This window comes from Pholis gunnellus (genome assembly GCF_910591455.1).
Source record: "Pholis gunnellus genome assembly, chromosome: 21".
Taxonomy (NCBI): Eukaryota; Metazoa; Chordata; class Actinopteri; order Perciformes; family Pholidae; genus Pholis; species Pholis gunnellus.
Window position 1 is genome coordinate 904,212 of NC_136548.1, and position 13,847 is coordinate 918,058.

General features: G+C 43.8%; 1 protein-coding gene across 1 annotated transcript; it reads left to right on the forward strand.

The window, feature by feature from the left end:
• Window positions 1-1,303: 1,303 nt before the first annotated feature.
• Window positions 1,304-9,219, forward strand: rac3b (Rac family small GTPase 3b; the record flags this gene model as incomplete). Its single annotated transcript, XM_079182374.1, has 6 exons — window positions 1,304-1,338; window positions 5,011-5,082; window positions 5,791-5,908; window positions 6,643-6,705; window positions 7,293-7,452; window positions 9,089-9,219. The coding sequence occupies 6 exons, from the start codon at window positions 1,304-1,306 to the stop codon at window positions 9,217-9,219; spliced, it is 579 nt and encodes a 192-aa protein (XP_079038500.1).
• Window positions 9,220-13,847: the final 4,628 nt, after the last annotated feature.

Sequence of the window (13,847 nt, forward strand, 5' to 3'; positions counted from 1 at the left end):
TGTTAGTAGTTGTAGTAGTAGCAGTCGTAGTGGTGGTAGTAGTAAATAAGCTAGTAGTAGTAGTGGTGGTGGTGGTAGTAGTAACGTCACGTTAGCTAGTAGTAGGTCTACTAGTACTGTAGGCTAGTAGTAGTAGTATTGTAGGCTAGTAGTAGTAGTGCTGTAGGCTAGTAGTAGTAGTATTGTAGGCTAGTAGTAGTAGTGTTGTAGGCTAGTAGTAGTTGTACTGTAGGCTAGTAGTAGTAGTGCTGTAGCCTAGTAGTAGTAGTGTTGTAGGCTAGTAGTAGTTGTACTGTAGGCTAGTAGTAGTAGTATTGTAGGTTAGTAGTAGTAGTGTTGTAGGCTAGTAGTAGTTGTACTGTAGGCTAGTAGTAGTAGTGCTGTAGGCTAGTAGTAGTAGTGCTGTAGGCTAGTAGTAGTAGTATTGTAGGCTAGTAGTAGTAGTATTGTAGGCTAGTAGTAGTAGTATTGTAGGCTAGTAGTAGTAGTGTTGTAGGCTAGTAGTAGTAGTGCTGTAGGCTAGTAGTAGTAGTGCTGTAGGCTAGTAGTAGTAGTGTTGTAGGCTAGTAGTAGTTGTACTGTAGGCTAGTAGTAGTAGTGCTGTAGGCTCGTAGTAGTAGTGCTGTAGGCTAGTAGTAATAGTGTTGTAGGCTAGTAGTAGTTGTACTGTAGGCTAGTAGTAGTAGTGCTGTAGGCTAGTAGTAGTTGTACTGTAGGCTAGTAGTAGTAGTGCTGTAGGCTAGTAGTAGTAGTGCTGTAGGCTAGTAGTAGTAGTATTGTAGGCTAGTAGTAGTAGTATTGTAGGCTAGTAGTAGTAGTATTGTAGGCTAGTAGTAGTAGTGTTGTAGGCTAGTAGTAGTTGTACTGTAGGCTAGTAGTAGTAGTGCTGTAGTCTAGTAGTAGTAGTGCTGTAGGCTAGTAGTAGTAGTGTTGTAGGCTAGTAGTAGTTGTACTGTAGGCTAGTAGTAGTAGTGCTGTAGGCTCGTAGTAGTAGTGCTGTAGACTAGTAGTAGTATTGTTGTAGGCTAGCAGTAGTGTGCTCAGTAAACTTTCGGCGGAGACGGAAGTAGAAAACGTGAATCCTCTCTTCCTCTGCTAGGATTCCTCTATTCCGTGCTCTGTGCCTTTAAAAACACTCGGTACTTTCCGGAGTTGCTCGTCACTCCTCGTCATCGACCTCTTTCACTGCGGCTCCATCGCCGAGCGGACTGGCCCGCTGCTCTCATCCGAAACCTCAGTGCAGACCGTCGGATCTATTAAACCACCAACGCCGGCTCCCTGAAAGCCTCCAGCTCCTGTTGAAATGCAGGCTATCAAATGTGTGGTGGTGGGCGACGGGTAAGAGCATGCTTACACGAACACAACACCAGCACATTTTATCGTGTGTGATTCGACGAAGCGTCTACGGATGGATGGGTGATGGGAGGATGCTATGTAGGTAAAGGGGCGAGGGGCTCACCGATCCGTCGTTCGCCCCGGTCTTCTGCGGTCTGCTCCACAATGGTCGATAGAAATCCGCAGTTTTCTGCTTTGTGAGTGCAATCGGTTCACCCACATCGTGGCCTCCGGTCCATTGTGACGCTAGGAGCGGATGCGGGAACACCTACACGCCTCGTAGGCCACTGGAGGCAGGCTGAAGTGCTGATGCACGCTAAGGAATTTGTGGCCCTGTCAGTGGCAAACAGGCCCGATGCTTTCATTCTCCACACACCGTGCCTTTCTTCCTGCACCCAGATCACATTTAGCTTCATGTGCACCGACATTTGTAGCAGGCTCTAATTCAATTATATTTTAAGACCTTCATACCATTGCTGGGTGTAGATTAAGGCGGGGAAAATGAGCCATTTGTGTCATTTTTTTGAGAAATTAAGAATAGGCCCAGTCATATTTTTTTCATGATTAAAGTCAGAATGCTGAAACTGAATATTGACTTTGAATTACATGTTTCCACTGCTGCGTTTTCAGAATGTGGACTGTTCTCAGCCTTATGATTTTGATGTTAATCACAGATGATCTGTGCAGAAAGAGATTGTTGTTGGAATTCTAAGACGTCACAAATCACTTAAAGCAGCATCTCCCCCATTCAAGCTCAGTGTATTCATCATTGGGAGTAGCACTCAGCTGCTCCCTAAAGCCTTAAAAAACAACCCTGATGATGTCATCACCTTGGGCTTGGAAACTAAGAATTTACAGCAAAAAGCCTGCATTACAAACTAGGAAAGACATGGGTGTTAACCAGGCACGGGGGGGGGGGGGGGGGGGACGGACGGACGGACGGACGGGACGGGACGGGACGGACTGACTGTGGTTTTGCTCTGCATTATTTTCACAAATGTATGTTTTTGTCGTCCGTTTTTATCCGTGTGTGGAGCGTGCCTGCTCTGTTTGGTGAAGGTGTGTTCAGAAGGTACATGCTGCAGATTTGCACACTAGACTGTTGTGCAGTTTATGTTTATTTGTCCCAAACGGCCAATATAGGCATTTTTTAAAAGAATACATTTGTAGGAAAAGCATGTGTGTGGATAATGCAATGAATGATGGCTGAATTCCATTTAGCTACTTCAGTTTAAGGGCCCTGCTCTTTCTCTGCTGGCTCACTGTCACACAGTCATAGTTTAAGGAGCCATGTTAGTGTTATATGTATGTACAGTACATAAATGAGGAAGTGGACGTAGTCTCCATGACTGTCACCAACTGTCGTTTTGAAGCCTCGAGTTTGGTATTTTGGCCGTCGCCATCTTGTTTCTTTGTCCGTCAACCATCTTGGCTTTTTGGCAACCAGTAGTGACACGAGAGGGTGGAGCTAAGTACAACTGAATCGCTGAATAGAACATTATTAGACGACCAAAATGTTACAATTAACATGAACGGTAAACACACTGAAAAGGGGTTAAACACGGCCCCATCTTAAAGCATATTCTGCTTTATTTATTTATTTGACTCTAAATGGACCATCATGTACTAAATGAACATCATGCTGTATTGAAGAAGACTTGAAACTAGAGATTGAGACCATAAACTCATGTTTACAATGTTTACTGAGCTAATAAATCAAGAGAGAAGTAGAGTCATTTTCTCATAGACTTCTATACAACCAGAGGAGTCGCCCCCTGCTGGACATTAGAGAGAATGCAAGTTCAAGGTACTTCACTTTTCAGACCCAGAGGTTTCCACCTGGTACAGTACCAGCTGCACAGACATTAGCTGCAGCTTGCTAGCAAAGTGGATACTGACCATGTACGTATGTGGATAATATCGCTCTGTGTGTTTGTTTGTGTAACAGCTCAGATTAATCTCAGAAACTCCTCCAGTCTCTCTCCTTACATGTCTCCATACATTCATTTATTAGATGCATAAAGCCTCTGGATATGTGTGAATTTTCCAACTTGCAACAATTTCAACCCACACCATAAAACTTCAATTTGCAGAACCGAAATTTGCGTCGACTTCTTTCTTTAAATATATTTTATGAGCAATAGCGTTGTGAAGGGGAGGAGTCATTTTGTGTGTCCACGGAAGTCACGCTCTTCTTTTCTCTGATAGACAATGTTAGATTACACTTGGAGCACTTAAAGAACTCTCCCGGCTGACTCATCAATACAAAAGATAAAAACGGTGTTAGAAAATATCTGGTTCTTTGATAAAAACAAGTCAAAGATACAAGCCTCTAGACATAAAAACAAGTGGAGAAGTTAACCACGACTCAAACGTCAAACACAGAGCTTAAAATGATTTTTGTTCCCTGCCAATGACAGAATTATGCTTTTCAGATAATTTAATTTTGGACGTGTTCTGCAGCTATGGGGCAGTGTTTGTTCCCAACTGCAACGACAAAGTATTTCAATTTGTCTTGCAGCTCTGATTTGCGCCTTCTCCATAGCAACAGCAACCGAGGTTCTTGGGAATTGTAGGCGGTACAACCAACCACTTTGGGGAACGGATGGACAAAACATTATTTTTTAATTTAAAATCTAACGCTGAAATACTTCAAACTGATGGCCACAACGTAAACCCACAGCATTGTTACATTATCAGACTCAAACTGTGTTGAAATTGAGAAGGATAGACTTAGATAGATGGAACAGAGTGCTGCAGGAGGGAGTCCTCAAACCAGGAAGTGAGATTGCATTTTTGCGCTTCAGTGTGAAGATTTTCTTGCCGAACAAAACGTGCATGTATCACCAACAGAACTTATTTTCTGCAATTATCCAAGTCCTGATGCTAACTTTCTGGTTGGCCTACAAAAAAATGTCACTCCTGCAGCACTCTGCAGATACACAATATCAAGTTGCATTGTGGGAAGTGTAGGATCCGATGTTTTTGTAGCTTGACCCAACATGGGGACTGAAGGTCGAGATATCTAGGTCTCTGCTGCACCCGTTTTGTCAACTCTTTTAAAGTGTAATGCAAAATCACCAGAGCACCCTTTACGACATGTCTTGCAGTTCTTCCGTCTCCTTCTCTCTTCGTTATTTTCTCATTCTCCATACCAACCAGAGAGACTCACTGACCTCAAATCAGTCTCACGGCGCCCGCACACATATTGGCACTGTGTGTCACCACCATTTGCTTTGTCTGCGGTAACGTGCACACAAAAGTCGCTAATTACCTCGCGCATGAGCACACAGTCGATACCCATTTCACGCCACCACCGATCCGTGCGGCATCCTGCGCCTTGTGTTCAGTACAGTAGGGTTGAGGAGGGGAGGGGGTGTTATGTGTACTGTTTATGGGCAGGAGAGGTAGGATGTGCATGTGGGGGAGTGTGTGTGTCTGTGTGTGTGTGTGTGTGTGTGTGTGGGGGGGGGGGTTATTATAGGAGGCTACTATGTCCCTCAGGCGACATGAATGTAGGCCAGTGTCTGTGTGGCACGTTAACAGAGTGGAGTAGCAGCCTGCTTTGAATCTCTTTCACACATGCATACTCCCCAAGTCCACACAGAATTTGATGAACTCTTTTCCTACTGTACATTCGTCCTCATGTATCCTCTGTTGTCCCTTTCTCCTCAGGGCTGTGGGTAAGACCTGTCTGCTGATTAGCTACACCACCAATGCCTTCCCTGGTGAATACATCCCCACTGTGTGAGTAGACCACGCACTGCACATGCTCTCACCCACTTGATGTGAGCAGCGGCTTCGTGTTGTTCAGGCCGTGTGTTGGCAAGAGTCTGGAGATACGATACGTGTCGTGATACAGAGGTTACCATTCAATATATGGAGATTTTTTAAAAATCTATCTTTAGGAAAACTGTCAACATCCAACATCACAGCACTACTTGTTGTGCTGTGATGTTGTAGCTGCCCAGTCCGTCCAGCTACAAGAGGTTATTTGACCTATAAACATTGAGCTACAAATTTCATTCTTTACTATAAAAAAAAGAGTTCAAACAGACTCTAGGTTGACTCAGTAGCTATTTCTAAATGTCCACAGTGGGCTATCTCACCGTCTTCAGCTAAGTTGCCACACAAATGGCTCAGTTGACGTCAATGACCTAAAAATGGACCACACCAAGACACGTTTACCACGCGACCAAAGTTCAATACTCAAACATCTGCTGATGAAGACCACGGGATGCGACTGAACGTTTGAAAAATGTCCTTTGAAACAAACCTTCCTTTAAAAATGTGTCATTCTCATCTAGACTGTACCAAATACTATCCAGCAAGGTTGTCCAATCATCCTGATTTAGAATGTGTTTTTTTAACTATTGGAACAGAACCCAGATGTTGTGGTTTGATGTGTTCCCTCTCACCTGCATTTCACTAAGAGCAGTATCTGCCTTCCTGCAGCTTTGACAACTACTCTGCCAATGTGATGGTGGATGGGAAACCAGTGAATCTGGGCCTTTGGGATACAGCAGGACAGGAGGACTACGATAGGCTCAGACCACTGTCTTACCCACAGACGGTATCCAAACCCTTCCTCCCAAGCACACACACACACACACACACACAGTTTACACAGTTTACTAACTTTGACCGACAAATCCTACCCTTTATGGAGATTTATACATCACTCAATACTAATGAACTTACTTGCTAATATATGTCCTGTATAGATGAATGAGTAAAAGGCATCAATGAAATATGGTGGACATATAGTAGTTATATTATGCATGTGGACGAGTGTTATCAGGCCCCCTAATTCAAATAATCTAATGTTAAAGAAACTTGGAAACATGTTGTTTATCTATACACAATATACCTGAAATTACAACACAGTATTCCTACACCATTATACCAAATACAGCTGGTGAGGTTGTATAATCAGATATCTCCCTTGAATTCTAAATCACATGAATACTACTTTCTCTGAAGCACAAACATGTCTCCTTGTGTATATAAATGAAACAAAGTCATACCTACAATATTTTGTGATACAACAACATAAATTGAGTTATGCTAAACAATAATGCGAATAATCTTTCATGTAGTTACGACCAGAGAAGTGCGTCTTAATAACATGAAGATGTCTGGTATTAGTATGAGATAACGCTCTGTGAGAACAACTGAGAAAAAAATAAGTGTTTTTTTACTTAAAAATTCATAATGAAGAGGGAGCTGACACACACACACACACACACACACACACACACACACAGATCTCCTAATCAACTAGCCGTCTCTCTGGTTCTCTCCCAGGATGTGTTCTTGATATGCTTCTCCCTGGTCAGTCCGGCCTCCTTTGAGAACGTCCGAGCTAAGGTCAGTACGCTGACTGACCAACGCCCCCCCACCCTTTGTCCCCCTCCATGCCGAGTCTGACCACAAGGAGGCACATCTATTGCTCCACCTGGCTTATCACACTACTGCCCCAGCTCGTTCAGACCTCGGTTTAGAACGGTCTGGATTTGACCCCCCCCCCCCCGCTTGGGGATGTGGTACAGAGACATGTTGTGAGGCGAGGCCTGAACGAGTCCAACCACTCTGCAGAGGGAGTGTGACGGCCCTGCCGTGGTTTGGTCTGCTGAGCATCATGGGATGCTCTCATATGAAACCACACTTTCCCTAAAGGTCCAACCTCCCTCTGTAGATTCTCTCATCATGTGATGTGATTGGAGGCTGCCTTGCCTCATGATGTTTTGTGTTCATACAACTATGCTTCCATTCAGACTGATCTATTAAAGAAAAAAAACTGCTCCAAGCTCCACAACTCACAGTCCGTGTCGAATGTGGTGGTGGAAAAGACGCTCGTCGCTCTGCTTGTGTATCTGCTAACTGTTCTCTTTCTTCTCTCCCACTCACTTTGTCCTTTGTATATGCAAATGTGAATGTGTGTTTTTGGTGCCTAGTGGTACCCCGAGGTGAGACACCACTGCCCCAACACACCCATCATCCTCGTGGGCACCAAGCTGGATCTGCGAGATGACAAGGACACCATTGAGAGGCTGCGAGACAAGAAGCTCTCCCCCATCACCTACCCACAGGGCCTGGCCATGGCGAGAGAGATTGGTGAGGCCGCGTGTGCCACGGGCACAACAACATACGTGTTGTATGAAGATTCAGTCATTAGTTACCTTTGTTTTTGCAGCAAATTATCAAATAACAACAACACGTTTGTACAGTTATGATACAGTAAGTGTGCTGCATTTTCAACATCAAGGCAATTTCAGTTCTTATTTAGGTAAGAATGATGAGCTAAAGAGGATCCAAATCAAAGACTGAAAGAAATAGGCTTCCAAAATGAAGTGCAGGAGTCAGGACGTGGTTAGCCTAGCTTAGCATTAAGGCTACAAGCAGGGGTAAACAGCTAGCCTGAATCTTTCCTGGGACCATCATTTACTAAATGAACCTCATGCTGTATTGAAGAAGACTTGAAACTAGAGATTGAGACCATAAACTCATGTTTACAATGTTTACTGAGGTAATAAATCAAGAGAGAAGTAGAGTCATTTTCTCATAGACTTCTATACAACCAGAGGAGTCGCCCCCTGATGGTCACTAGAGAGAATGCAGGTTTCACTTTTCAGACCTGGAAGTTGCCGCCGACACGTAACTCAACAAGATACCACATGGTAATAAGTGGGCTTTAGAGGTCCTGGTAGGAGGATTTTTGAATGAGTGTACTCTTTTTAGAGATTAAGCCAAGGGGAACTTTGCTTTAAACTACTCAAGGTACTTTCATTTTCTGTTGATTTTTGTGATCCAGAAGACAAAAGAGGTAGTGTTTAAGAGCACCAGAGTCCCTTTAGTAAAACCTCATTTTACTACAGCAGTCTGGCAGTCTGCCCCGCTCAGTTCTGGTTCTGGATCTCCCGTGCCTCCCCTCCCTCTAGTGGTGTCGGTGTTGGTTCCCAGGGAGGAGAAGCTCTGCTCCTGGAGGAGGATGAGGTGGAGGAGACGCTGCTGCCGTGCATGAAGCTCTCCTCCTCCCTCCGGAGCTCCGACTGCAGGTTAATAAAGGCTGCAGTGAAGCCGCATCTGGGTCTGTCCACGGTGGACCGGTCTCTGCTGGAGGATCTGGGTCTGTCCACGGTGGACCGGTCTCTGCTGGAGGATCTGGGTCTGTCCACGGTGGACCGGTCTCTGCTGGAGTCTGAGCTGAAGGAGTTTCTGGTGAACCTGCATTATTTCATCTGGTTTCACCAGAATCTGACCTGGTGGCACCGATGACGAGCATTAAGAATAACTCTATAGACAGAAATAGAAATAGTCTTCTTTCTGATGGTCTCGTTTACTGATCTAGGTCATATAAAGGCATCAGTATTCAATTGGGACTGTTTCAGGTAAATCAGTTAAAAGTTCGTCACAGTGACTCTAAAACTAAATAAAACCAAAAAAGTAAAATATATCCAAACTCTTCATAATATTTCTTTATTCAAACCCTTGTTTGAATATGTTACGGATAAGGGTGCACATTTTCTGTCTCTTCCTGAGCACTTTTAGCATCCTCAGCATCCTCTGCACATCTGGCCTTATCGCTCCGTGAAGTAGAAGTTACCGTTGCTCACAACTTCCCAATTCTGATGTCGTAAAGGTGTGGGGGGGGTGGAGGATTCAGACGCTGTTAAAGGATCCAGCAAACACTTAATTTGAAGCATACTGACGCCCTAAAGTTTTTTCCCATCATGCCCTCTTCCTTCCTCAGGGGCTGTGAAGTACCTGGAGTGCTCTGCGCTGACCCAACGAGGCCTGAAGACGGTATTCGACGAGGCCATCCGAGCCGTGCTCTGCCCTCCGCCTGTGAAGAAGAGGGGGAAGAGGTGCACCATGTTCTGAGGAGGAAACCTTGCTCCAACACTACACTACATCACCATGTACAACAACCACTACTTCTCTGAGAGGATGAGAGAAAACTAGCGAGAGTGAGTGTGCACTGCTGAGATTGCTTTCTTTATATTGATGTTTTTTCAAAGCGACATTGGTATACTTAATCCAATTTTTTTACCATAACTGAATAGGCTCATAGGTTCTCTGTGAAAGACATTGACTGTCCACCTACTTTGTACTCATAGAACCACATCAAGTTGCCATGAGGGCTGACAAAGGTCTCTATTTACTGCATTCTGTGACATCTCTTCTTTTCCGCCATGCTTGCTTGAATTAATGCACTGTTGACGAGATGGAAAGTGAACTATGAATACGCCTTCAGGTCTGAAGTTACCCTCAGCTCCTGATCTAAGATCAGCATGCAGAGACGCAATGCGTATTACTGGCATGCACACAAATCTGTTGCTACTGCCAGTGAAAACAAATTATACTACTGCCTGCATTCACTAAACTTCACAAATGGAGCATGGCGTCTTAAATGTTAAGTAATGTGGGTTTTTCACAAGAAATGAGAGTGATGATTCTAATTTATTAAAAAATGTTTTTTGTAGTTTTGGCCCATCATTCCAACCAGTAATAACGTAAATGCTGAGATTTCAGGAACCTAATGAGTCAAGAAACACAAGAAAGTGCTTTAACGCAACTGCACAGCTGTCGTCCATCTTTGAGCCTTCTCCTTAGAGGACCCTGAGTCTAAGTCTAGTTTCATTTTTCAACCTGGTCCCTACTTTCCGATGTTTTTGTGTGTAAGTGACTAATGGGGACAACAATTTAGCCACCAAGCTGCGAGGGCAACTCCTCACCGTCAATATACGTCCACTAAAAGTCATTTTTGTTGCCTCTGTGACGGGCTCAGATTATTTTTAGTGCCTGACAACGTTATGGAAAGAACCCTGTGGAGAGCGAAGAGAGAAGTCTGAACCATCCTGGAAAACTGTCTATTAGCTATTATTTTTGTCTGATGTTGCAATTGCGATATGATTTGTGATGAAAAATGAGATAAACAAATCATTTATCTCATTTTTATTGAAAAATGATCATGGAGAGGATGTGTCTCAAATAAAGTCTTCAGTGTGTAGAAGATGATGTGTAGGTCAGGACTGCAGCACCACAACAATTCATTTAAAAATGCTATTCAGACACACGACTCATCAACAGACACTATGCCTCCTGCGATTTGAAAGTCTAGATAAAATGTAGATGTTTTGTGCAGCCACAGGTCTGAAATCTCATGAGAGGCGGCTTGTTGCCGGAAGACAGCGGTGAAAGCGTGAGTGAGAGTTGGAGAGAGGCGTCCCGGGAAGAGTTGGAGTGGAGGAGGACAGAAAGCGTAGCTTAGTGTTATCTAAAAGATTTGAAATGTCATGGCTGAATATTTAGAGGACTTGGACTCGATGGCCGCCCGTACAGACTATACAGAAGCTGTGGCCCTACGCACCACAGAGGAAGAACCCCACATTCAGATCTCACTACGAGGCTTGAGCGAGGCTGGGTGAGACACAACAACAAACACAAAGTGAAAGACAAAGAAGAAGGTTCTATTTCTCCGTAGGGTTCTTTTTATAATGTTGTCAGACACAATCTGAGCCCGTCAGGTTAAAAACAACACTTTTACTGGACGTTCATTGACGGGGAGGACTTGCCCCGAGCGATTCCATTACAGTTCGTTTAGCGGTTCCCTCTGCAGCTTTCGCCCTCAGTGCTAGACCAAATATTGTTGTCCCCGTTAGACACTCACAAATACATGGGACGATAGGGTCCAGGTTTTAAAAAATACCTGTTACCCCTTAAGACCGTCATTGTTTCTGCTTTGTGCTAATATGTTGCATATTGCCAAATCAGTGTATTTACAGTCAGAGGGAACAAGGCGGTGCTCGTGCTCCACGCCTTCTCGAACATCTCAGCACTTATGTGAAAGGAATCAAAGCTGGTAGGAATGATGGACTGAACTATGAATGTGTTCCTCTGAAAGGAGTGTACCAACGTGAACCTAGCACGACATCAAAAGTAAGAGTGGTGACTTTTAACCCCGGCCTCTCTGAACTCATCACTTGCTCTGGGCTTTTCATTATTTAGCCTTCCACAAACAGCTTACTCTTGACCTTGTTGAATAGTAGTTAGACCAAAAAAAAGATTTATGAGTTATCAGGTTCACTCACTTGGTGAACGCTGCCTGATCAGCACAAGAGTTAGATGCTATTTACAGGGTGGAGAATTCAAATCTAAGCTTTTAACTGCATCTCACGGTGCTCATTGACAAGGAGAGGATGGAGACCTCTGTGGGTTATCCACTGGGTCTTCTTCGCTAATGAAGCCCATGAAATGTGTTCGAAGGCTCTGGGGGAAAAAGACTGCTCCAGAGTGAACCTTGAGTTAAGATCATTTTGTCAAATAAAAAAAAACATTTTGCTGTCTCACCCGATCTGTGCTATCGTTTTATGGTGGAAAGAATGATCACAATTGTGTTCTTACATGTGATCTTAGTCCAGTGTCTTTGGGTAACTTCATCTAACTGTGAACACGTGACAGACAAGCATGCCAAACATGGGGGCTGTACACCCTTGCTGCCTGAGTTCTGCCTCTGGGGCTGGAGGAGCTTGCATGGGTCTTAAAATATTCTGTCTTAACTTATCCCATTATTTTAGATCTTGTCTCTGTTCCCGTGTGTGTGTGTGTGTGTGTGTGTGTGTGTGTGTGTGTGTGTGTGTGTGTGTGTGTGTGTGTGTGTGTGTGTGTGTGAGTGTGCGAGCGTGTGGACGAGCATGTGTCGGTGTCAGTGAGACGGCTTTGTTTCACGGTTTGGGGGCAGTGCATAAAAGACAGTATTGTTTTGAGCCAAGTTTTTTAGTGTCCAGTTTTTTGGTACTATTTCATATTGTATTGTAGTAATACACAAGACTTTTCAACAATCTGTGGACATAAAGAAAGAAAAAAAAAACAGGATATTAATGACATCTAGTGATGTATAGAATAATCCTTAGAAAAGGAATGCGTTATGAATATCTACATGTACCTGAATATTTAGCTCTTAAAACTAAAACAATTGAAACTAAAGGGATTATAGTCGCTTGTGTTGAAGTTAGAAGTGTTGCTAACAGTGTACAATAAAGGGGCCGATCTTTGTGGTGTTTGTCGTTGCGGCAAACGTTGCAGGTTGCGCCTCTATGAAATGCATTTCTGTGTGGTTACAGGCCGCAGTGTGTCTGTCTCCCTCTTGTGGTGAGACGCAGCACTGCGGCCCACTCCGTCACGCCGTCTTTGGTTGGCATAGCAAACTGTGGTTGACTCATGTCGTGTGGTCCTGCCTAGCTAAGGTGTTGAACTGTAGGTGAGAAAAACGCGGCGAAACATTCTAATCTACTATTGCATGGAAGTTCTCTGGTTATTTGACCCACTGTAATTCTTAGGAGAGGTTGTATAATGAAATGCATTGGCCATGTATGTATGTAATGTAAGATGACTTGTATACTTGTTCCAACTGTTTGTCTTATTTTTTATTACTTCACATGTCTGTGTGGTGAAATATTTCAATTTTTTGTATACTAAATACAAATGTATATGTAAGGCACTCTGTGTTCTGTCATGATTTGTTGATTTTTCTCTTTATGACCCATAACATGTGAGAACATTAAAGAAACAGAAGTAAAGTTAGCGGACTCGTTGCACGGTAATTTAAAGTCAGACTCTGGGAAAATACAACACGATTAATGAGAAAATGATAAGTGAATGCCAATGAGCAAACTCTTATCAAATAATTATCAAATACGTGTCCATAGAGCTGTTTTATGTCACCTTTTTGAAGAGGCGCTCCGACAGAAGGAGCTGGGTGCAGAGCTTTCTCTCTGGGATCTCACTGGAACAATTACAAGAAAGATGCTACAAGGACAGAAGTCTGGGTTTTTACTAAAGCATCATTTTCAAATTTAGCAGTGCTTTAGGTAATGCAATATTATTGCTTAAAAAGTGCTACATTTTAAATTCAGGACATTAATATAGCAGCAAACAACTCTTTGCTGTGTAAAGATATGGAGTGCTGTAGGGATGATGTATTTTCTTTGCCCAACATGGAAGCTAGCGTCGCTACCTAGCTAGTTTTAGGACTCATTGCGGTAGCTCTCTCTAGAGGAGTCATTGCTGTAGCTCTCTAGAGGAGTCATTGTGGTAGCTCTCTAGAGGAGTCATTGCTGTAGCTCTCTAGAGGAGTCATTGCTGTAGCTCTCTAGAGGAGTCATTGCTGTAGCTCTCTAGAGGAGTCATTGCGGTAGCTCTCTCTAGAGGAGTCATTGCTGTAGCTCTCTAGAGGAGTCATTGCTGTAGCTCTCTAGAGGAGTCATTGCGGTAGCTCTCTCTAGAGGAGTCATTGCGGTAGCTCTCTAGAGGAGTCATTGCTGTAGCTCTCTCTAGAGGAGTCATTGCTGTAGCTCTCTAGAGGAGTCATTGCTGTAGCTCTCTAGAGGAGTCATTGCGGTAGCTCTCTCTAGAGGAGTCATTGCTGTAGCTCTCTAGAGGAGTCATTGCGTAGCTCTCTCTAGAGGAGTCATTGCGGTAGCTCTCTCTAGAGGAGTCATTGCTGTAGC